Source organism: Saccopteryx bilineata, chromosome 6, assembly GCF_036850765.1.
Source record: "Saccopteryx bilineata isolate mSacBil1 chromosome 6, mSacBil1_pri_phased_curated, whole genome shotgun sequence".
NCBI lineage: Eukaryota > Metazoa > Chordata > Mammalia > Chiroptera > Emballonuridae > Saccopteryx > Saccopteryx bilineata.
The window spans coordinates 36,238,245-36,262,477 of record NC_089495.1 but is presented as its reverse complement, the minus strand read 5'-3'; the positions used below and the strand labels follow the sequence as shown (position 1 = coordinate 36,262,477).

Here is a 24,233-nt window from a genome sequence, read left to right as displayed (position 1 = left end):
TGATGTGTGCGTGTGCGTGTGCGTGCGTGCGTGTGCGTCGGGATTCACTGACCCTGTGCAGGCTCTCCCTTTGTTCTCACACCTGAAGCTCAGGGGACCATCCTTAGATGTGCATCTTGGAATGTTTTTCTACAATTTCTGTACAGAAAATGTAGGTGGGTCAAAGGGTATGGAGCATGCATTTCAGTGGCTGTCCTGGAAATGCATGGATCCGTGCTCCTGCAGCCGTGGGCCTGTTCTTTCCATCATGGGGTCTTGTCACCCTCATAGGTGAAAAAATAGTTTATTGTTTATTGATTTATCAAACTAGGTATCAGTGAATTTTATTTTGTGCTGAACACAGGTTCCATGAACACAGGTCATGATTGGGAAGGTTTTCCTTATTGAGAATAGAAACACGTTTTCAGCACTGAGAAAGGCTTCTAAGGTAAAAGTAAATTTATAGGAAATAAAAACATTATAATTGTTAAATTTTTGTATGAAAGACTGTAGTTATGTGAAGTAGAAAGTGGAAGGCATCTGACGTCTTCATGTGTGTACACCTGTGTGTGTGTGCACCTGTGTGTGTGTGTGTGTGAGCACATGTGTCCTTGCCCAGGCTGCCCTCCTTGCCCACCATCTTTTTCTAATCTGCAGCTCCCCATGAGCAATTTGATGCTACTAGCATTTGGAAAACTTTAGTTATAAGGTTAAGGGCCTGCATAGCAGCTATTATTCTTTTAGCCCTGGAGCTGGGAGGGGCAGTGGGTGACGGAGTGTGACCCAGAGAGGGTCACACGCAGAGACTGTGTCTCCAGCTCCCAGTCTCAGAAGTTCCTCATGGCCCCGGGGAGCAGGAGGAGGAAGAGAAGAAGCAGTGTCACCTCCATCCCCCCTGGGAAGATCGTGTTCTCGTCCTTGTCCAGTATCGTGAAGGTTTGTGAAGAACAGGAAGCTAGACGGTTGAATTTTAAAATTATCGGGTTGCTTTTGCCAGAAGATGTTGAGTGGTGGGTTCAGACTCTGGTAGGTATTCCTGGGCCCTGCCCCTCCATACTTCTGGTAAGAGCTGAGGAGGAGCCTGGTGTGGCTGGTGAGTCCTGACCCAGGCCATTAGCCAGGACCACTTGGTCTGATGACCTCCTGGGAGACGAAGATACTTCAGATCCCGATATGATCTTGGGGTGGGGGCAGTGCTGGACAGCTCCCAGCAGAGATGGTGGCTGTCTAAGTTTTTATTCAGAGTTCGTGGGCATCAGTTTTGAAAGCTGTTCTGTAAGTCCACTTGTGTTATGGGAGAAAATCCCTAAATAGTATTGAGAGCTGGAGACCAAAGAAAAATGCATCCTAGCTAAGCTTTTACAGGATGCTGTAATGAGGCCTGGTTTAATACCAATAGGAGACTAATGAGCTTATCTAAAAATACATGTCCTGAGTGTCGTTTTACAGACCTAGACCTCAATGATGAAACTCAGGGCTGAAGAAATGAACCTGGTATAGCAATAACCTGCTGTTTCCTCCAGTCTTTGGTGAAGTGACTTCTGGGGACAGATGCTAATTCAGTTGTCACAGCCTTTTCTTTTGCCTGCCCTCATAAAGAAACAACTTCACATTTGAGATTAAGAGGGTAGTAAATGTAGCCTGAACCACTTAGGTTTAAATAGAAAAGAACTCCATGGTAGTGTGCTTATTTTTGCAACAAGTTTTTTATGTTTCAGAGTTAATTTTTTTCCTATGTGAAATGAAAATGGAGAACTCTAGATGGTATTAAAAAGCAGAAAGTTATAGCTTAATTAAAATTATTGCCCTAGCACTGGCCAGTTTGCTCAGTGGTAGAGTGTCAGCCTTGTGTGTGGAAGTCTAAGGTTCAATTTCTGGTTAGGGCACACAGGAGAAGCAACCAGCAACCATCTTCTCCCCCCCTTCCCCTCCTGCACCAGTGGCTCTAATGGTTCCAGCAAAGTTGCCCCCGGCACTGAGGATGGCTCCATGGCCTTGCTTCAGGTGCTAAAATAGCTTGGTTGCTAAGCAATGGATCTGTGGCCCATCTGGGCAGAGTATCGCCTGGTAGGGGCTTACTGGGTGGATCCTAGTAGGAGCACCAGGTGGGTCCATGCAGGAGTCTGTCTCTGCCTCCCTGCCTCTCACTTAAAAGTGTTGCCCTGAAATATCTTGCTTTAAAAGAGGTATTATACAAACACCTGGCATGAAATTGAAAAGATAAAGGGGATAGCTTTTCCCCTCATGTCATCTACTTTTTTTAAGCTGTGTGCTTTTGGTGTATAAAAAATGATCTTCAGAGCTAGTTGTGAAACAATTAGGAAATTCTCCTGTGGTATTGTTGCAACAGCCTAATTTGCAGAATAACTTTTAGATGACGTTTTCTTCACATAATCACGTTTTCAAAGAGCTCTTCTTTCTTTGTAGTTAATAAGTTATATTCTTTTTCCTTTTTTTAGTGATAGAGAGGGATAGACATTGACAGACAGGCAGGAAGGGAGAGAGATGAGAAGCATCAACTCACTGCTGCGGCACTTTAGGTGTTCATTGATTGCTTTCTCATACGTGCCTGGACCGGGGAGCGCTAGCTGAGCCAGTAACCCTTTGTTTAAGCCAGCAACCTTTGGGCTAACGCCATAGACCGTGGGGTCATGTCTATGATCCCATGCTCAAGCCAGCAACTTCAGGGTTTCTAACCTGGGTCCTGAGCATCCCAGGCCTATGCTCTGTCGACTGCGTCACCACCTCATCAAGCTATATTATTTTTCAGTGTAGAACAATTAGAAGATTCTCATTTGTATTGATACCTGGCTTCTCTTGCCTGTCGTTTCATACTACTTTAGGAGGGACTGGATTTGTAGGGAGGCGCAAGCAAGGATGGGTCAGTGATGGCACAGGGCCTGTACGTATCCCAACCCTGTGGGTCCTTGCTGAGGACATGAGACCTCTGGGATGTATGTCATCTGGGGTGTGGGGTGTTGGCATTGGCTGAACTAGAGGTGGGACTCACCCCCAGGCACCTTCTACCTCAGATGATTATCATTAGAACATCAGCCATAAAGAGTATGGATGCTCTGTCTATGTGGCATCAGGCCTGGAAAGGGTTTGGTCGTCAGCAAATATTTCCTGATTGACTGTGATTCCTGCAGAGCTGACTACATAAGAACTTGCATTTGGAGGCCCACTGTGACTTCTGAGTTGTTGCACAGTTCACGAGTGCTATTCAGATCTACTGCAGATGATTTGGAGACTCCAGAATGAAGAGTTGTGTTTACCTCTTCCTGTTAGAGTCTGTTGTTTGAACTTAGGACCCTGTTTGTCAAAATCTGGTCTTTACATGATCCAGTTTCATCGAAACCACTTTGATGGCATGAGACCACTATGTATCCTCAGGTTCTAAAATGCAGCACCTCCCTTTTTTATTTTTATTTCTTGTATGTTTTCTAAGTGAGAAGCGGGGAGGCAGACAGACTCCCGCATGTGCCCGACCACGATCCACCTGCCATGCCCACCCAGGGGATGATGCTCTGCTCATCTGGGCAGCTGCTCCGTTGCGACCAGAGCCATTCTAGCGCCTGAGGCGGAGGCCACGGAGCCGTCCTCAGCGCCTGGACCAACTGCTCCAATGGAGCCTTGGCTCTGGGAGAGGAAGAGAGAGACAGAGAGAAAGGAGAGGGGGAGGGGTGGAGAAGCAGATGGGAACTCCTCCCGTGTGCCCTGACTGGGAATTCAACCTGGGTTTCCACACACTAGGCCAATACTCTACCACTGAGCCAACCGGCCAGGGCCTAAAATGCAGCACTCCTTAACACACATGCTTGAACTGTACACCCTGGTGTCCCCTTACATGACATCACATCACCCTGGGCCTAAGAAAAGGAGACAGAGTGAACATCTCTGCTAGGCAATAACCAAGAATGCAATTATGCCTGTAAGTCAGAAAAATCAGATAGTTTCCAGAGCCCAGCGTTTCCACAGCCCCCAGCTCAGCTCTGCCCTGTGCCTCCCCTGCCCAGGTAACAGGTAACAGGGGTGCTGGGCTTCTTCCCGGTTTCATTCTGCGGAGGAATTTGTCATTCTCAGGCTGTTCTGTGTGACTACAGTCTATCCTCAACATCAACTGGGAGTTTTGTCTTGAATGAATGACAGTCCTATTAACACCAACAAGCATTTCTGACATAATCAATTGTCCATTTAGTAGTATTTCCACAAGTAAAAAGTTTGAAGTACTGAAAAAAATCAAGTACTATTACTTCTGTTTTTTAAAATTAATGTTAATTGTATAAAACTTAGAGAGTTCCAGGAAAAAAAAATATATATATATATCGTCAGCCAATGTAAGAGATGAATTGTTGGGGCTTTGTAGTATATTCCCATAATATACTATTGGATATTTATTTAGTCATATATAATAAAGGCATGTTTTACAAAGATGTAAATGTACTGTACGTTCCATTTTTAATCTGGTTTTTAATGTATTAGTATTTCTCCAAGTCAGTCATTTTTTTTAAACCATATTATTAGCAGCTGTATGTTTATTTGACACATTAGGAAATTGTAGTCAGTTATTGAAAAAGTGAGCTAATATGGGAAATGATAAGAACGATGCATATCTTAACACATCATTTTGAATTCAAACAAATAAATTTCACTCCCCATTCCTTTGGATATAGAGTGAAAGCCCTTTTTAGGTGAATGGGTCCGCTGATTTGAGTCTCTTGCCTAACCCGTAACCATAATACCATTTTGACTTCTGTGAAATGGCTGGAGAACATAAAAGACATGTAAAGACACTGATGCCATCTTTTCCAGCTTTTAATTAAAATATAACCGGCATAAATGGGTTTTTAGAGATGAACACAGCTGAGTGATGCTGCTGAACTTTTTGGAGCATAGATGTGCAGGTTATCTGAGAGAGTCCTGAAAGCTATATAAACATCTTATAAGAGAATGAATATCAATTAGTTTGACAAACCCCTGTTGCATGCTGGATGTTCCTTAAATCCCCAGAGCCCAGCGTTGGGGATGCCAGTAGTATCCAGTTAAATCTCAAATTTGCCAAATCCACGATGATATTTGAGAATAAATTCTTGGAAGTGTAATTCTGCATGGATGCATGTGGCCGTGCTGGGTAGGCATGAGTGTGCCTGGATGTATGTGGGCATGAGAGGATGTGCCACACAGCACGCACACACATTATATCTCTCAGAGGTTATCAGGTCACTTTCCAAAATGATTGTACCAGTTTTTACTTCCATCAGATTGTAGATGAGAGCCCATTTTAACGTTCCACTTTCAACATTCAATAACGATAATTAAAAAACCCACCAAACTTGCTCCATTTGATAGATGAAATTTTAAATGGCATTTTGTGCTAGTTTGTACTTTCTGATTTAGAAGTTGAATATTTTCCTTTTAAAACATTGTTTTACTGGGAATGGGTGAACATATCCTGTGCTCATTTTTTTTTTTTAATTTATTTATTGATTTTAGAGGAAGTAGGGTGGGGGGAGAGACAGAGAGACATGAGACGGAAACAGATCTGTTTTTTTTTGTTTTGTTTTTTTACAGAGACAGAGAGAGTCAGAGAGAGGGATAGATAGGGACAGATAGACAGGAACAGAGAGAGATGAGAAGCATCAATTATCAGTTTTTTGTTGCAACACCTTAGTTGTTCATTGATTGCTTTCTCATATGTGCCTTGACCGTGGGCCTTTAGCAGACCGAGTAACCCCTTGCTCAAGCCAGCGACCTTGGGTCCACGCTGGTGAGCTTTGCTCAAACCAGATGAACCCGCGCTCAAACTGGTGACCTCGGGGTCTTGAACCTGGGTCCTTCCACATCCCAGTCCGACGCTCTATCCACTGCGCCACCTCCTGGTCAGGCTCTTTTTTTTTTTTCCAGCTGTTTATTTCATGTTGATTGGCACCCAGTCTTATAAATTAAGGATATTAAACATTTGTTCATCATTTCACAGTGAAGTGTTAACATTAGTTTGCTTTTGTCCTACAGTAAGAGTTGTAAATATAAAATCACTTCAATATAAACCTATGGAGAATACACCTTGGATTTTTTAAAAAAATTTTTAAAAGATTTTATTTATTCATTATTAGAGAGGGGAGAGAAAGAGAGAAGGGGGAGGAGCAAGAAGCATCAACTCCCATATGTGCCTTGACCAGACAAGCCCAGGGTTTTGAACCGGCAACCTCAGCGTTTCCAGATTGACGCTTTATCCACTGCGCCACCACAGTTCTACACCTTGGATTTTAACATTAAATACGGATAGTATTTTGGTAGTTTAAATGTTTTTCCTTTACTTGAGTGATTAATATATGTTCGTTCGTCTCTAGTGTGACTATCTTTGAGGCCCAAGTTCACATGAGTAGTCTAGTCTGTATTCTTGTAGCTTCTTGGACAAATGATGACAGCATAGCATAAGTATAGCCCATCAGATCTTTATTAGCTGTTGTATAATATCTTACTTCCTTTGTTTAAACAGGTAAGGTTGTAATTTTTTTTTTTATTTATTCATTTTAGAGAGGAGAGAGAGAGGGAGAGAGAGACAGAGGAGAGAGAGATAAGGGGGGAGGAGCTGGAAGCATCAACTCCCATATGTGCCTTGACCAGGCAAGCCCAGGGTTTCGAACAGGTGACCTTAGCATTTCCAGGTCGACGCTTTATCCACTGCGCCACCACAGGTCAGGCTTACTTCCTTTGTTTAAAAATATTAATGACAGACTACCTAGGATGGGTCTTATTTTTCTGTTTTATTTGCTTTTCAGAAAAATCAGGGTTTGAGTGAGACTATCTTGTGCCACCTATATTGATAGAACCTAAGTTCTATTTTGCAGGGAAGAGGGATGAAGAGGGAGATATTTATGGAAGAGTTCAACTTCTGTCTTTGTCTTGTGGCTGAGTTTGGGGATCAGTTATAAAGCCACTCTTTTCTTTGGTCTGGTGTACTTTTAGATGAATTCAGATAAAGAAGTTATTTATTCTTGGAGGTTACTATAACTTTAGCACTTCTTTTGAAAATCTGTCTTTTTAAAAAAAAATTTAGATACCTTGTTTAAAATGATATGCAGCAAAAAAGAGAAATGTTTGCCTTAATATTATCCAAATAAGTAGCCTATGAGTTAAGATGGCTATGAAATATCTGGTTATGTCATCCTCTTTTATGATGCCTTGATGTGCCCTTCCTCCAACATACACACACGCGCGCGCGTGCGCGCGCACGTGGGAGCTCACAGCTTGGGTAGGAGGGAAGTTACAAAATTAATGTCATGGGGTTTTGTAACTCTGGAGAGCTTTGACATCCTATCTGTAGACTTAGGTGTTGCAGACCACTTCTAGGCCGGATGTGGAGACTACCAGAGGTGCCTTCTTCCCATGGATATAACCCCTTCTTAACAACTGTGTTGTGGCTCCTGTGGAAGCTGCACGACCAAATATTACTTTGGGGATGGAAAGGATAAGGAGTCAGTGTGGGGGAGGGTTTCTTATGACTGGAGGCCCCGACCTGCCATGCAATGATGGTGGCTCTGTCAGCCCCACCTCATAGGCCTTTGTTGGTATGAGGTACGGACAGTGTGTGGACCATCGTCCTAGAAATCCTGCCTAATCTGTACTTTTTTTTTTTTTTTTTTTTTTTTTTTTTTTTTTACAGAGAGAGGGACAGACAGAAACGGAGAGAGATGAGAAGTATCAATCATTAGTTTTTTGTTGCGACCTTAGTTGTTCATTGATTGCTTTCTCATATGTGCCTTGACCGGGGGGGGGGGGCTACAGCAGACAGAGTAACCCCTTAGTCGAGCCAGCAACCTTCGGTCCAAGCTGGTGAGCTTTACTCAAACCAGATGAGCCCACGCTCAAGCTGGTGACCTCGGGGTCTTGAACCTGGGTTTTCTGCATCCCAGTCCAATGCTCTATCCACTGCGCCATTGCCTGGTCAGGCCTAATCTGTACTTTTGAGCATTCCTTCCCCTTCTTGTCACAGCTATTCATCCCCTGCCATCTGCTCACCTAGACCCCATGCAGCCATCAGACCCGGGGCCCACCAGGCTTGGGAAGCCTTCCCTGAGGGTTGTCATGGAGCACTGATCCTTGTTTAAGCTCCTGGCCTGAGGTGATTTGGTCTTTGTTAAAAAGAAAGTTGAGCCTGACCTGTGGTGGCGCAGTGGATCAAGCATTGACCTGGAATGCTGAGGGCGCTGATTTGAAACCCTGGGCTTGCCTGGTCATGGCACATATGGGAGTTGATGCTTCCTGCCCCTCCTTCTTCTCTCTCTTTCTCTCCCTCTCTCCTCTCTAAAATAAATGAAGTCTTTAAAAGAATTAAAAAAAAAAAAGTTGGGTACTTTGTGAAAAGGGATAAAAAGTACTCTGCAATAACTTTTCTAGTAGAGAAGTTGGATTAGTGAACTGTTTTATTTTTTTTAATTAGCTAGTAAAATAAATATACTAGATGAGCAGAAAATGTTTCCCGTGCTGGTTGTGTTGCTGTCTGAGTGGGGTGAGCCCAAATGCATGCAAAGCCATAGGACCATGCGTGCTCTGGAAACGATTTCTACCTCAGGACACGGGCAGTGACTCCGAGTGGACCGACGCTGCCTCGTTCTGAGTCCTGGCCCTGCCGCTTCCTGGCAGTGTGACCTCAGGCAGAATCTTCTCCAGGGCTTGGCGACTCATCTATAAAGTGAGGTAACAAGCTTACTTTTCTCTCAGGGAAGCAAAGATTAAAGGACCAAACGCATCACATGCTTGGCTTCATCCTGGCTACTCTTGGATGGTTTCTAAAGAAGTTTGGGGTTCATCATAGGCCTGGGCCTCTGAAGCATGTTTCTTGGCCATGAATATTTAATCAAATCAGAGCTCTGGGGGTAGACCCTACTTCTAGTGTGACAGGAGATCAGCTCCTTGTTAGGGCCTGAACTGGGGAGGGAAGTAGGCAGGCTGCCAGAGATGAGGTGTGGGGGGCTCACAGGACACAAAGGGGACACTGCTTCACCACTGGGTACTATGGCCTGTTTGGTCCTGCTCTTGCCTCTTAGTCTTTCTCTGGCCCATCCACCTGCAGCTTGCCTTGGCTAGATTCATAGAAATGCCACGCCTTACGGGCAGCAGGGACTCGCCCTGGGGCGGGGCCTGCTGGAATGGGTTGGGTGGACAGCGCCTCTGACACTGGGGCTTCCTTCCCCTCCAGGGGCTGTGGATAGGGCACAGCCGGTAGGAAGGCAGACATGGAACAGTTAGGCAGCATGGGCCCTGTTAGAAGGGCTCGGTGCAGCCATCTTACTGGTTCGGCCTTTGCCATAAAGAATAAGAAAGAGTGTTCCATTGGGGAGCGACGTCCTGATCATCAGATCCTAGCCTGCTGTTGCGTGTCCCTGTCAGGCCCTGGTGCACAGTCTTTCTGCTGGGCCGCAGGTGAGAGAGCGCAGTCCGTGCTGTACAGAGCTGACGCAGTGCAGATCTGCCACACAGACGCCGGAAAGCGGGGCATAAGCAGATAGTTAAAAATGGTTTGGAACCCTGTTACGTTTTCTTCCAGGCAGTTTTGCATTTGTGCCTGTTCTAGAATAAATTTAATATTTTTCTGGCAGAAAAGTGAGAGTTACGATGATGACTGAAGGACACATGATGGATCAGAAGAGCAGATGCAGAGGCTCCGCCTGCTTCTTTCTAGGAAGGATTGTAACTGGGGAGTGAGGGACACCGAGTCCAGGAGACACGCGGAGCCGCCCGTTTCCGCGGGAGCGGGAGGCAGCTCCCACACTGCCTTTTGGAGCGGGGTGGAGGATGGTGGTTGAAATGATTCAGCATCCGACCGACCTTCAGGTCCAGCTTGGTGGGCAGGAGTTGGGTGGAAATGCTCATTTATACTTCATTCTGAAGAGGTGGGATGGCGGAGGCGGGAGGCCAGAGGAGGCGCTCCTGCAGAGGAACTGAAGAATCTTAGCATTCCAGAGCCGGAAGAGTCTGGAGAGTTCCAAATCCAACTATAAAAACCTAGAGTTAACCTCGGCTGTCCATCTGAGCCCCAGCTTTGCTGATGGAGAACAGTAGCCCCTGGAGCTTGTGTGTTCATTGCTGATGTCATGGCCCCTTGGCAGAGAACTCAGGGTCTCAGTGGAATTTCAGACATCCCGGCAGTCTCACCCCCCCCCTTTCCTGGCACCAAAACCCCCCCTACCACAGGCCCTCCACCCCCAGTCTGTCACACCTGTTCTCTTCCTTTCCTTTGAATGCTGAAATGTGTAAACTTAACCCCTTCCTCTCCCTTCCTTTACTGGTGGACTTGAGATTTTCTCCTGAGGACATGGGTTTCTTGTGGGGGAAGGATTGGCATTTGCCTGGTTATTTCTTCATGCTATTGCTTTTCTCCCCAGCTGAGTCAGTCCTGCCTGTGCCTCAGGGCCAGCTCTCTGTGACCTTCCGTTTTTCTGTCAGCTCTCTGTGTGTGGGCCTCTGGCCCATTGGCTCTTACCACTCTCTAGGTTTCTTTTCCATAGATGCCCTGGGGGATCCTGACCTCGGACTGATGGCTGTCAGCCTCCACCCCCATCTCTCCCTCAGCATCCTTAGATCTTGTCCTGGCAACTCCGCATCCTTTGTTAGAAAATGACAATAGTCTTCTGCTTTATTTAGTTATAGAAATACTCCTTACTTAATGTTGTTGATAGGTTCTGCAACTTTAAGTGAAACTGATGTATAAACCAATTTTACTGTCGGCCAGTCTATATACAGAACAGTTAAGTCCCTACAGCGGCCTCTCACCAATGTTATAACAAAACAACATTGAATGAAATGTCATTATTTGAGGACCTGTTATTTAGAGTTTATTTACAAATTAAAAATCAGAAAACCGTAGTCCAGGCTGACTTACATTTTGGTGATTATTTTGAGGGCTAACTCCCTAAATGTGTGTATTTAAATGTGCACATGTATTATACAGTTTTACATAAGTGAACTCACACACTTTGTCCCCTGCTATTTTATTCCACAGGTTGTCCCGGACTTTTTCATGTTGGTAAATATAAACATAGATAATAATAAATAAAAACTTGTGGAATGTTTCAAACTTACACAGGAGTAGAGAGAATGTGATGGTAACCACCTGCTTCCTGTCACCACCTCAGTTCCCAGCCATCTTATTCATTCATTCTTTTATTATTTTTTTATTATTATTTTACAGGGACAGAGAGTCAGAGAGAGGGATAGATAGGGACAGACAGACAGGAACGAAGGGAGATGAGAAGCATCAATCATCAGTTTTTCATTGCGACATGTTAGTTCATTGATTGCCCTCTCATATGTGCCTTGACTGACCACGGGCCTTCAGCAGACCGAGTAACCCCTTGCTCGAGCGAGTAACCTTGGGTCCAAGCTGGTGAGCTTTTTGCTCAAGCCAGATGAGCCTGCGCTCAAACCGGTGACCTCGGGGCCTCGAACCTGGGTCTTCCGCATCCCAGTGCGACACTCTATCCACTGCGCCACACCTCGTCAGGCCATTCTTCTCCCTTGGGTGATTAGAAGCCGATTACAAACATGAGGTCATTTCATTAAATATTCTAGTACAGCGGTTCTCAACCTGTAGGTCGCCATCGGAAAATACATAATGCATATCAGGTATTTACATTCTGAATCATAACTGTAGCAAAATTACAGTTATGAAGTAGCCACCAAAATTATTTTTTGGTTTGGGGTCACCGCAACATGAGGAACTGTATTGCGGGGTCACGGCATTAGAAAGGTTGAGAACCGCTGTTCCAATATGTGTCTCTCAATGATGAGAACTCTTTACACATACCCAAAACAGCAACCAGTAATTCATTAGTATTGCCAGATACCTAGTGTTTGAATTTCCCCATTTGTCTCAAAATTTGTAAACTTTGTATCAATATCTATCATGGTATTTTGTTCAGAGGTGCCCTCTTTGATCCTGCGGATGGGCATTTAGTTGCTTCCAGTACATGCCTTTACGGTGAGCAGAACTGGTAGAAATAGGCTTGTGGGGTTGGCGCTTGTGACGATGTCTTCCGGGTGGTGGTGCTGGCTCAGAGACGTCGACTGTTCGGTCCCCTGTGCTGGTATAGGAGTACTCTGATCTTGTAAATAAAGTATAGATGTAAATAAAGATACTTGTTTTCATTTGTTTTGTATTGTTTTTGGCAGGAGCGTTGAGCTGAAGCTCCTATTGGCCATTGCCAGAAACAGCATTTTTAGCTTTATTTTTTTCCATTTTATTCTTTCATCCACTTGGAATCTGAAAACATTTTTAAAAATTGATTTTTTTGTTCCACTTGTTTATGCATTTGTTGGTTGATTCTTGTATGCCTTGACTGGGATTGAACCTGCAAGCTTGGTGTATTGGGACGATGCTCTAACCATCTGAGCTACCTGGCCAAGGACAGAATCTATTTTTTTAAGTGATGAACCTTAGCTCTTAACTCAGATCTTTTTTTGCGTTGTGCTCTCTGTATGGCAAAGAGAAAATCGCAGTAGGTGGCTGATGCAGGCAACAGGCTGCACACAAACAGAGTTTGGGAGAGAGAGCTGGGTGGTCTCCAGCACCTTTGTCCCTCTCCTCTGTCGGTTCTGTAACAGTTGCCCAACATGTAGCAACCTGGAACTACAACATTGTTACCCCACAGTTGCTGGGGTCGGGAGTCTGGCTGCAGCTGTGCTGGTCTGCCTGCTCAACACCCACAGGGGCTGGAGCCTGAGGGTCCTGGGAGGAGGGGCTGTGTCTCAGCTCGCTTCCCTGGTTGTTGGTAGGGTTTGGTCCATGGAAGGTTGTTGACTGGAGGTTGCCCTCTGTTCCTGGGCACGTGGGCCTTTTCACCGGGTAGTTCACATCAGAGAGAGAGACACGGGGATGGAAAGAGACAGAATGATAGGGAGATAGAAGTCTCAGTCTCTTGAGACCTAACCTGGCCTTTGCAGATTCAGTCTCCAGATGGCCCTGACACCAAAAGTGCTGACTGTGAGGCCCTTCAAGGGGCCAGCCTCTCCTCCCGGCTGCTGGGCCCTCTCAGTCTGGGCTGTGGGGTCCTTGCTGCCGTGGCTTTCTTTCCATGCAAACGTCATGCTCTTACAGGCCCTAGTTCTTACAGTCTAGTGGAAAGAGAGGCAATAGGAAATGAACGAGTAACCTGGATAGTAAATTAGAAAATGCGCAGAGAGGACTAGAGTCGGGAGGCAGCGGGAAGCACGCGCTGTACCTGGAGGAGGGCAGTGAGAACTGGGGCGCCGAGCGGACATTTGGTTCTGATTTATGTGTAACCCTGCTGGTCTCTCACCAGCAGCTGACCTCTCCCCTTCTCCCTGGGACCCGTCCCATGTAAATAACCAGCTCAGACCACCTTCCTTCACCTCTCTGAGCTGTGCCCTGCTGTCCAGTACTGAGGCTTCATCTTTTTGGCTGCCTTCTAAAAGGGCGTGGTGGGCAGGCAGCCTTGGTCTTTGAGTCTCTGTCTTGCTGCAGATTTTGCACCTTTTCCTGTGGTGCAGAGAGGCAGTCCTGATCAAGTGGTTTTTTTTTTGTTTGTTTGTTTTGTTTTTTGTGACAGAGACAGAGAGAGGGATAGATAGGGACAGGAAGGGAGAGGGATGAGAAGCATCAGTTCTTCGTTGTGGCACCTTAGTTGTTCATTGATTGCTCTCTCACATGTGCTTTGATGGAGGGGGGGCTCCAGCAGAGCGAGTGACCCCTTGCTCGAGCCAGCGACGTTGTGCTCAAGTTGGTGAGCCTTGCTCAAACCAGATGAGCCTGCTCTTGAGCCAGTGACCTCGGGGTTCAAACCTGGGTCCTCCACATCCCAATCCAACACTATCCACTGTGCCACCGCCTGGTCAGGCAATCAAGTGTGTTTTAAAAAGAAGAAGGGCCTGACCAGGCGGTGATGCAGTGGATAGAGCGTTGGACTGGGATGCGTAGGACCCAGGTTTGAGACCCAGCTTGAGCACGGGCTCATCTGGCTTGAGCAAAAAACAAAAAACTCACCAGCTTGGACCCAAGGTCGCTGGCTCGAGCAAGGGGTTACTTGGTCTGCTGAAGGCCCATGGTCAAGGCACATAGGAGAAAGCAATCAATGAACAACTAAGGTGCCACAATGAAAAACTGATGATTGATGCTTCTCATCTCTCTCTGTTCTCGTCTGTCTGTCCCTATCTATCCCTCTCTCTGACTCTCTCTGTCCCTGTAAAAAAAAAAAAAAAAAAAAAAAGAGGAAGGACGAGGTGGGAAGAAGGAGACCAATGAGGTGATTCATAATGTGGGGGAGAATCAGTGGAGGCCTGGCTAGGGACTGTTGTGGATTACAATGGGTTGCATTTCTAAAGCCTGGAACGTGGTAAACACTAGTAAGGTTTGTTCTAAAGTAAGAAAATAATTGTACTCTTTTTTTTTTTTTTTTAGTTTTCATCTTTAATTTTTTTAATTTTTATTTATTTATTTTTTACAGAGACTGAGAGTGAGTCAGAGAGAGGGATAGACAGGGACCGGGAGACAGGAACGGAGAGAGATGAGAAGCATAAATCATTAGTTTTTCATTGCGTGTTGCAACACCTTAGTTGTTCATTGATTGCTTTCTCATATGTGTCTTGACTGCAGACCTTCAGCAGACCGAGTAACCCCTTGCTGGAGCCAGCGACCTTGGGTTTAAGCTGGTGGGCTTTTGCTCAAACCAGATGAGCCTGCGCTCAAGCTGGTGACCTCGGGGTCTTGAACCTGGGTCCTCTGCATCTCAGTCCGACGCTGTATCCACTGCACCACCGCCTGGTTAGGCATAGTTTTCATCTTTAATTGGTTCAACTTTTCTAGCAGCATTATGAGTTTTGGGAACATGATTTACTGTTATTGCTACTATCAACAGGATAGTTTTAGCTAACACAAGAATAATCAACTTATTTTCATTAAATACGAGCATAAAAGGCTGAACATAGTTTTTCTAAGAAAAATTAAGGTTAGATAGGGGCAAATGAGTGCCTTAGCTATTAGTTTATATGTAAGTATATTTAGCAGTTTGATGTTTCCTTACATGAAGCTGAGCTTGCATCTTAAGTATAAAGATTTTATAGGAAAATAAGTCTAGTACAGTACACTTATCTTAAAATTAATTGCAATTTCAGTAATGCCTTTTAAAGAATAAAAAATAGCCTGTGTTTTGATGGTTGCTGTCAAATACCTGCAAGATGATAGCCTCTGGGCTACGAGATGTAAGGAAGAAAACAAGTGGTTAACCGAAATAGTTTTTTTAGCTTGATGTTTGTGGTTGTGTGATTGAAATTTTGTACTAACCATAAACCTGTCAGAGTGACTTCATGTTGGAAAATCCCAAGGAGAGCTACAGTGGGATTCATTTTAGTACATTCTCAATGCTGATAATTGTGTTCCTGATGGTGTGGTGTGTTACACGGCCGTGGACTTTCCTACTCTCTGAAGAACTAGTGGAGATGAGACAGGTCAGGGACCTCATTCACTACCCAGACTCTTAATGCCTGGAGTCCTCAGATTCTGAGAGGAGAAGCCCAGCAGGGCAGAGTGCAGTCCAGGCGTGCTGGCTCCGTACCAAGGAGAGTGGTGACTCAGAGCTGAGGTGGCTTGGCCGCTGGATACGGGCCACAGGTGGAGGTATCTTGGTTTGCACCCCTCATAAACCTTGTTTACTCCAGCCCTATCATTGTGGACAGATATGTGAAGGAGTCACCACTCTGCAGCTGGCCTGGGACCTTCCTGCCTTGAGCACTGGCAGTTCAGCGCCACGGAGCTCTCAGAACTTTCTTAGTCCTGGCGGTCACCCTCGGGTGGACGTGTGAAAGGTCTGCAGGTCATGCGGTAATTCTTGTAGAAGCTGTGAGGAGCTGGGGCTGGTGCTTCTGTCCCTGGCCTGCAGGTAGTGGTGATGGAGGCTGGCACTTCAATCACACCCAGGGGGACAGCCAGCGAGAGGGTGTCCTGGGAATGAAACAGAGCAGATGTGGAGAGGAGGCAGTCCTCTCTACCGGCGACAGGCCAGGTGTCAGGGCTTAGTGATTGTCTTATGGTGGGCCACACAGTAATCGAATCAATAGCAAGGTTTGTTTTTTTTCAAGAAGGATGACAGTAATTTCTTATTATACCTAGTTGATTCTTGCCACACTTCACCATTGTCAACCAGCGAGGCCTTGATTAGATTTTTCAGTTGTCCTTTGGGGCTTATGCTCCATGAAGGTGGCTGTGTTTTAGAGAAGCACCACTATGAGAAAGGAGGCTGAAGCCGTGGTTCTGGGTGACGACGCTGATGACCTTTCCATGAACATCTGAATTAGTTTGTGTGGGTTTGAGCCTGACCAGTTTTTCTACTGAATTCCACTCTGTAATGTGTGGTTCTTGTGTAGTGTTCTTAAAGGGATGAGGCAGGGCTTTGCCTAGTGATGCTAGTACCACCAAGTCCCCCCTGCACCAGCCACTGTTCACGAGGGGAGCAGTCCCACGGGGTGCCATGCACTTTTGGGTGGGGTGGAGGCAAAAATGTCTGAGGGTCCTGTCTGCTCCCACACGTCGCCCGGAGCAGGCGGAGTGTGTGTCTGGTCTGGGGTGGTCTTCAAGCCCATAAATGATTTCTGTCACCTTCACAGAGAGCAGAATTAAAAGGAATGTATTGGTTGCTGGGTTGGGGCTGGGGGGAAGCTTGGAGTCAGGTTTTATTTGGGAAAAATCTGTTGTGCTGTATCTCTGGGCATTTAAGAGCACTGTGAACCAGTACTGGAACTAAACCAGTACCGGTTTAGATTAGTTGTATGTGGAAGCTAGTTGACCTGTCCTGCTCTGGTATTTTTCTCTATAAGATCTTTTAACTGCTCAGATATTGAAAAACAATTGTGCTTTGCTATAGCACCCTGCCGCCTGGCTGACCAGATGCCCTTTGTAGTTCATATATTCCCAAGGTTCTCCTTCCAGAAAGGACTTGCAAAATGTTATCACGATCAGGGAACCTAGATAAATTATTTTGGTCATGACCATTTGTCTTTGACAGTTTGCAGTCAGTTGTATTACATCAGGAAATTTGAACCAAAGCTGCATGCAGCTGTCAAGGTTTGCTTCAAAACTACCTTCGGTGACTACCTGGTCGATGAAGAGAAGCCGTCTTATTTTGGGGCTCTGACCAGCCCGGAGGTCCTTGCTCTGTTCTCAGGCCGAGTCGCTGGTTTGCTTTCAGGATAGCCAATGAATTTTTACTTCCACTGCAGTGCCGCTTCTGCCAGCCTTGGACATTACCCTTTAAAACACATGTGCCAGTTTAATAAATAAAAACAGTATTTCATTATCATCTCAAGGGCTAAGCTTTTTTTTTTTTTTTTTTTTTTTTTTTAAGGGCTAAGCTTTAAAAAAATATATTTTTAAAGATTTTATTTATTAACTTTACAGAGAGAGGAGGTTGGGGGGGGGAGAGAGTAGATACTTCACTTTAGCTGTTCATTGGTTGCTCGTCATGACCGAGCAAGCTCATGGTTTCAAACTGGCAATCTGAATGTTCCAGGTCGGCGCTCAATCCACTGCGCCACCACAGGCCAGGCTCAAGGGCCAGGTTTAAAGGCTAAAATCTTCAAAGGATCTTTTTTATGCTGACCAAATCAATAACTGCCTGGCTGAGGCAGCCCCATGTGGCTCACTGCACCGAGGACCCGGGTGTTTTCCTCCGTGGCTTTCTGTAGTTTGCATATCCGTGACCGGGTTGTCTTTTTCATGTGTTATTTTACACCACCCTCTGACAAGGATGGTGTGTGAACAGCTGACTTTGTCACTCTGCTAGCTATTGTATTTATTATGACTGTTGTTTTCTGCAGGCCGGTCTAATAGAAGCCAACGGGGAACTAAAGGTCTTCATAGACCAGAACCTTAGTCCTGGAAAAGGTAAGGGTGCCGACTTTGGGGATGCGAGATTGTTGATAAATGTGTTAAGTTTGGTATTCGTGAATTTCTCCAGTATGAACGCCCTGTGTTAACTCTGGAAGCCCCACGTGAAGAGCTCTCCTGCCTGGGAGTCCCCCGGTGGGTGAGGGAGGCGCGGAATTCAGGACTCAGTCAGTCATACACTCCATCCGCACGTACTGTATCAGTGGCTGAGTTAATCCACGCTCTGTGCAATAATTTAGGAAATGTAGGAAAGTGTGAAGAAGAAAACACAGGTCGCTTGTATTCCACCCACCTCCTGGCGGGGGCTGAGGGCCGTGGGTGTGCTTCCCAGGTGCTTGCTGGGTGGCCAACGACACGGGAGCAGAAGGAAACAAACTCCAGTCTAAAGGCTCATGGTGCAGCGCACACCTCAGTGTGTGAGCAAGAGTCTCCACGCCAGCAGGCCGTGTGTGTATTTTTGGTAGTTCTTTGGGTCTCAGCATTTCTCTGCATCCCTGGAATTCAGGGAGGATCAGTTAGAGCCACTTCTTCCTGGGGTTCCCACAGTTTGCAGTTTCCCACCTAAGAGTGACATGTGGTGAACACCCAAGAGCGTGCATTTGAGCATGCTGGCTACCTCCTTAGGTCAAGTCGTAGATGTGGAATTACTGGATCAAAAAGATACGCACCTTTAAAGCATTGACGTGGGATGCTTGGCTGATTGTAAAGCTGCGTTGGTGTGGAGCTTTGATATCAAGTTTGAGCAAGCCCATTTCAGTGCAGCTTGTTGTAATGTTGCTGAGAGAAAAGGTGACGGAGAGCCTGGTTTGTCTTAAGGAGACATTGCTTGCAGGGACAGATGAAGTCCCATGTGCGTGGTTCCAGCTGTCGTATCTACTTTATCTGTGTCAGCCAGGCTGGGTGCCAAGAGGCCTTGTGCAATGTTAGGGCTTAGGTTCTGTTTAAGGTTTACTTAGTTCTGGTTTTTCTCATAATTGTCCTATGTAAGATTAGCTTTTTACTCCAACAGTGAGGCCCTAATAAGTGATCTCTTAATGCCGACTGTAACTCAGGGGCTCTCACTTGGCATTCCTGCTGTGTTCCATCCCCTTCACATCTGTGCGTCCATGACTGGTAAGTGCTGGGTAGGAACCCAGCCATCCTTGCTCCTTCCCCGCGAAGCCAGGTTCCCATGTGGCTGAGCAAGTCTGGCATGTCGCGGGCTGGTGGGCTCACACCCCTTCCCTCTGTTGGACTGGAACTGACCTTCAGGTGCTCATGGAGGCTCCCCTGGCTTTGCAGAGCCTCATGCACATGGCCACGTGCTGGCTGCCTGTGCCCTGGGCCTTCATCCTGTCCAGGGCTCAGCTGAGCTCTCCCTAAGGTGTCCAACTTTTTTACAATGAAAAAGGAGGACAAAAATAAACTGAAGAAAATAATATCATAAATAAAAGAAACATTTTATTCATTGCAACAATAATAAACTACTATAATATGGTAAATGCATAATAAAAACATTTATAATATTTTATATTGTAATTATGCTTACATACCTACTAATTTTTAATAATAATTGTAAGAAAAAAGTACTCATTTAGATACAAATATGTCAAATCACACGCAGTGGATCGACACTGCATCGATTGAATGCGGACATTTACGGATTAGTCTTCCAATATCGAAAAGGAAGACATGTAGGAGGGCACTTTCCAAGGGAGGACGGAACTTACAGAAGACGGCCTGTCCTCCCTAAAGGAGGACGACGGGTCACCTTATCTCTCCCTGCTCTTGCTGCAGGCCTCAGGCCCCTGCCAGCTCTTCTGGTTTCTCTGGTCCTGGACTGTCATGGTGCGGCTCCTTATCTTCAAATGCCCTTTCCCCCTGCCCACGGAGGGAGAGCCCCCTGGGGATTCAGTGCTCACACGCTTTCTTATCTGCGTAGGTTGCGGATGCCAGTATTTGGCATTCACAGATTGTTTGCATGAAAATTCAGTGTAAGCAAGCCATGGCATTTTCTATTAACGTGACGAAGCAGAAATAATAATGAAAAAAATCCCACAAACGTTGAATTTGGAAATGATGGAAGTCTTTCATTCTGGTGTTGATTTTTGAATTTCTCTCCAAGTAAACTTACTTATGACCACACATTGCCTGTCTCCTTTTCCTTCCTATTGAGTTTAATTGTGAGCCAAGGAATGGAATTGGGAGAATTGGGAAATAATAGTTCCTTGACTCTACTAAAATATTTTGGTGTGAGCTCTCGGCATCGCTGAGAATACTTTGTGTCCCTCCGGGCAGGACCTGGCTTCCCTGCAGCCCCCTCGTCTCACCCGCATGTCCCTCAGCTCATTGTCTCAGCCTTGCTCATCCCAGTTGCCTTTGCCGGGCTGCTCCCGAAAGCCTTGACATCGGGAGCCCCGGGCCGCGCACCCAGACCTCGCTCGTCCTCCCCTCCTGACCGGGCTAGTTTTGGCTGCCCTGTGGATGGTGGACTCCAGAGCCGCCCCTCTGTGGCTCTGCGGGCTTCTCCCTCTGTGTCAGCCGTTCTGCTGGGCCCGGTGAGGCCTCCTAGGCGTTCTGGGCTCCTTTCCTGCTCCCGAGGCCCCGTCCCTTCTGCCTCACAGCTGTGTTTTAGGTGTGAGAAGGCACGTGGCGACATCTCCATGACCCGACTCCCGCTCTCCCTCTGCCCACATGCTTCACCTGCTTTTTCCAGAGAGTTAGTTTCACACGTGGAGCCATTTGTCAGTTCACGCTGTTCTGGCTGGTGGGGACCTGGACGTGGAGAGAGCAGGACCGGGCCTTTGCCAACTGCCCCTAAGAAAGTGCCCATAGTGACCACTGAATCAAATGACATTCCGGCCCTGGTAGGTTGGCTCAGTGGTAGAGCGTCGGCCTGCGTGCAGGAGTCCCGGGTTCAATTCCCTGTGCCCTGACCGGCAGGTTTGCTGCAGCAGCTCCCTTTTGCTTCTGGTTCAGGAGGGTTCTTTTTGTTTTGTTTTGTTTTTTGTTCAGGAGTTTTAAGGATAGTTTTAAGCATTGTTGTACTAACTTGAGGTTTTACTTTGGGTTATTTGTTAGTATTTCATTAGCTTGAGGAGCCCCATGAGCAACACACGGGAATGTCATTTTATTTTATTTATTTATTTATTTGTATTTTTCTGAAGTTGGAAACGGGGAGGCAGTCAGACAGACTCCCGCATGCGCCCGACCGGGATCCACCCGGCATGCCCACCAGGGGGCGATGCTCTGCCCATCTTGGGGCGTCGCTCTGTTGCATCCAGAGCCATTCTAGCGCCTGAGGCAGAGGCCATGGAGCCATCCTCAGCGCCCGGGCCAACTTTGCTCCAATGGAGCCTTGCTGCGGGAGGGGAAGAGAGAGACAAAGAGGAAGGAGAGGGGGAGGGGTGGAGAAGCAGATGGGCGCTTCTCCTGTGTGCCCTGGCCAGGAATTGAACCCGGGACTCCTGCACGCCAGGCCGACGCTCTACCACTGAGCCAACCTGCCAGGGCCGGAATGTCATTTGATTCAGTGGTCGCTATGGGCACTTTCTTAGGGGCAGTTGGCAAAGGCCCAGATGCTCCCACGCCGCTCATCTGGGAGCCCAGGGCAGTGGTCCACAGCATGTGCTGGTGAGTTGGTCTTTCTGGAGTGACTGTGAAGGAGCAGGAGCTGGTTCTCACTGTGGAGGGTCAGGCAGTAAGGATGGGCTGGCCCCGAGGAGGAAACTGTGGCCCAGGCCAGGATAGAGGCTGGGGCGTCCAAGGGCAGGCACTGGCCTCGCTGTCTGCCTTGCATTCCATCCCTGTGGGGCTAGTTCACCATGCCCTCAGGCCCACCTGCTGGGAATTCAGGAGCAGGCCAGCGCCCCGAGTGTTGCCACTTCCTGGGCACCTTGCTGCCCTGGGCTGAGAACCCATGACATCCCGAGATGAGGCCAGAGCCAGCATCCAGTTCCCTCCCCGTCTGCTCCTGCTGGAGTTCTGATGTAGACTCACCTCTGTGCACCTGTGTCCTGCTGCACCCTGCTGTGGGCCCCGCCCCTCTCTCCCCACTGGGGTTCTTGTCCTGGCTCTGCTTCCGGTCTCTGCTCCCTGCACCACCCTGCTCCTGGCTACCTATATCGCTCTTTTTTTTGGTCTGCTGTGTCTCCGGACCCCTGTGTCAGCCAGAGTTCTCCAGAAAGCAGAGCTGGTGGGAAGCATGCCATGTGTATGAAAGAGGTTTGTTTCAAGAGGACACCTGTGTGATGTGGGGCTGGCAGGTCTGAGATTTGCTGGGCAGGCGGCAGGCTAGAAACAGGCAGGAGCTGCAGTCATGAGGCAGAATTCCTTCCAGGGGAAAACTCAGGTTTTGCTGTCCAGCCTTCAGCTGGTTAGATGGTTTGTCTGGGTGTTTTCCTTTCCTGTAAGTCTGTGATTGTCAGTGTTCCCCATATCCACAAAGAGCTTCCAGAGGAGCCCCGCGGATGGTGTTCGATCGGATAACTGGGGCATAGTAAATGCCGTGGCAATCTAACAGATAAGTTGACCATCACATTCTTTGAGACTCAAAAAGCTCTATTTCCTCAGAAAAAATGCGCTGAGCTCACAGCCTTTGTATCCACAGGCCCTGAAGGCAAGAACCCTGATGCAGAGATTTGGACAGTAAATCCTGTGTGCAGTTTTAGTTGTGACAGTCTCCTGGATTGCTTGTGATTGTTTGCTCATGGCTGTAACACTGTTGGAGATTTTGCACACACGTTTGTTTCCGAACTTTGGGCAAATGCTGAGGAGTGGAAACTAGTCACGTGTCGAATGCGAATGGCTGTACCATTTTGCATCCAGTCCTTCCACAGCCGTACTGACGTTCGGTGTTGTCGGTGATCTCGACTTCGCGTGTCCTGATCAGTCTCTCCTCTTACTCCCTTCCTTCCTGTGGCCTCCCACTGCTGGAATGAGTCTGTCGAGGGTGCTGTGCCTGTCACTGAAGGCCCTGCCCCAGCCTGCACCTCAGCTGTCTGAGCTCCTTGCCTGGCCGGTCTTCTCACCTTTGTTTCTCAGGGTTTTTCCTTGGGTCTTTTTTCCAGCCAAGTGGCAGTGGGGCTCAGACGGCCTTCCCCCACCACCCAGGTGCCCGCACACCCTTCCTGACGGCCTGCTCCCTGCCCATCCCCTGCACAGACCTGACCTTGGATCATAGCTCAACTGTGCCCTTTTTTCTGTCCTCTCTCTATGAATCCGTCTGCACTTCATCATGCTTCCTGCCTTTTCAAATTGAAAGGTTTTTATTATACAAATAATACATGCTCACTGATAAAAACACCATCTCTACCTGAGAGTACACTTTAAAAATGTTTTTTAAATTATTTTTCCCCTTCTTTTCCAAGTGAGAGGAGGGGAGATAGAAAGACAGATTCCCGCATGCGCCCCAACCAGGGTCCACCTGGCAGCCACCTTCTGGAGCTGATGCTCTGCCCATCTGGAGCCATGCTTGCAACTGAGCTATTTTCAGCACCTGAGGCGGAGACTCCATGGAACCATCCTCAGTGCCTGGGGCTGATGCACTCAAATCAATTGAGCCATGGGTATGGGAGGAGAAGAGAGAGAGAGCAGGGGAGAGAGAAGGGTGGAGAAGCAGATGATTGCTTCTCCTGTGTGCCCTGACTGGGAATCAAACCCAGGACTTCCACACTCCAGGCCGATGCTCCACCACTGAGCCAACTGGCCAGGGCCAAGGGTACACTTTTCTACCCCCGTGTCCATGCATGTAATGCTTTGAGACGTGGTAATCTTCTCTGTGCTATTGTGTAACTTCAGTTTTTTGTAGCTGGGACATTCTTGTCAGTTTCTAATGCCATCTTTTGTAACCTGGCACCTTTTTGATAGGGAGCTGTAATACCTGTTGATTAACTACTGACATAAACCTGTCTTTTTCCTGAAGAGCTCTAAGGCTCCTGGCGGCAGGGCCTGTCTCCACATGCTCTGGCTTTACCCGGAAATATTGCTTCCTGCATTGTCTTCTCTCACTGGTGAGAGGGCATTCTCCTGTGATGCGTGTCATTTTCCCTCTGTTTTAATATTGTCTTTCAGCTTTACAGGTCTGAGATGGGAAAATGAAAATTTAGTGGTGATGTGTGGCTGAAAGCTGTTACTTTGTAATTTTTGAGATGTAACCGTACCCTCCCAAATGCACACACACAGCGGATGAGTCCAAACTGCGCCCGCACACACGGTGGGTAAATTAGACTGGCCTTTCCACAGTGGTGAGGAGGGGAGCCCAGTTGCAGGAGGAAGTGGTGGAATGTCAGTTCGTCCCCTCAGACGGCTGCCCTCCTGGGGAACGTGGTGCAGAGGCATCAGCTTGTTCTCTCTTCTTTTCCTCTGTTTTAACCCA

At 47.1% G+C, this 24,233-nt stretch overlaps 1 protein-coding gene across 3 annotated transcripts in view; it reads left to right on the top strand.

Moving 5' to 3' along the window:
- The window catches only part of TFDP1 (transcription factor Dp-1), a 53,707-nt gene that overhangs the window by 4,887 nt on the left and 24,587 nt on the right, over positions 1-24,233 (top strand). For all 3 annotated transcript variants that reach the window (XM_066235740.1, XM_066235739.1, XM_066235741.1), the window contains exon 3: positions 17,809-17,875. In XM_066235740.1, the coding sequence (XP_066091837.1) occupies positions 17,809-17,875 (67 nt within the window). The remainder of the gene's footprint in view (positions 1-17,808; positions 17,876-24,233) is intronic.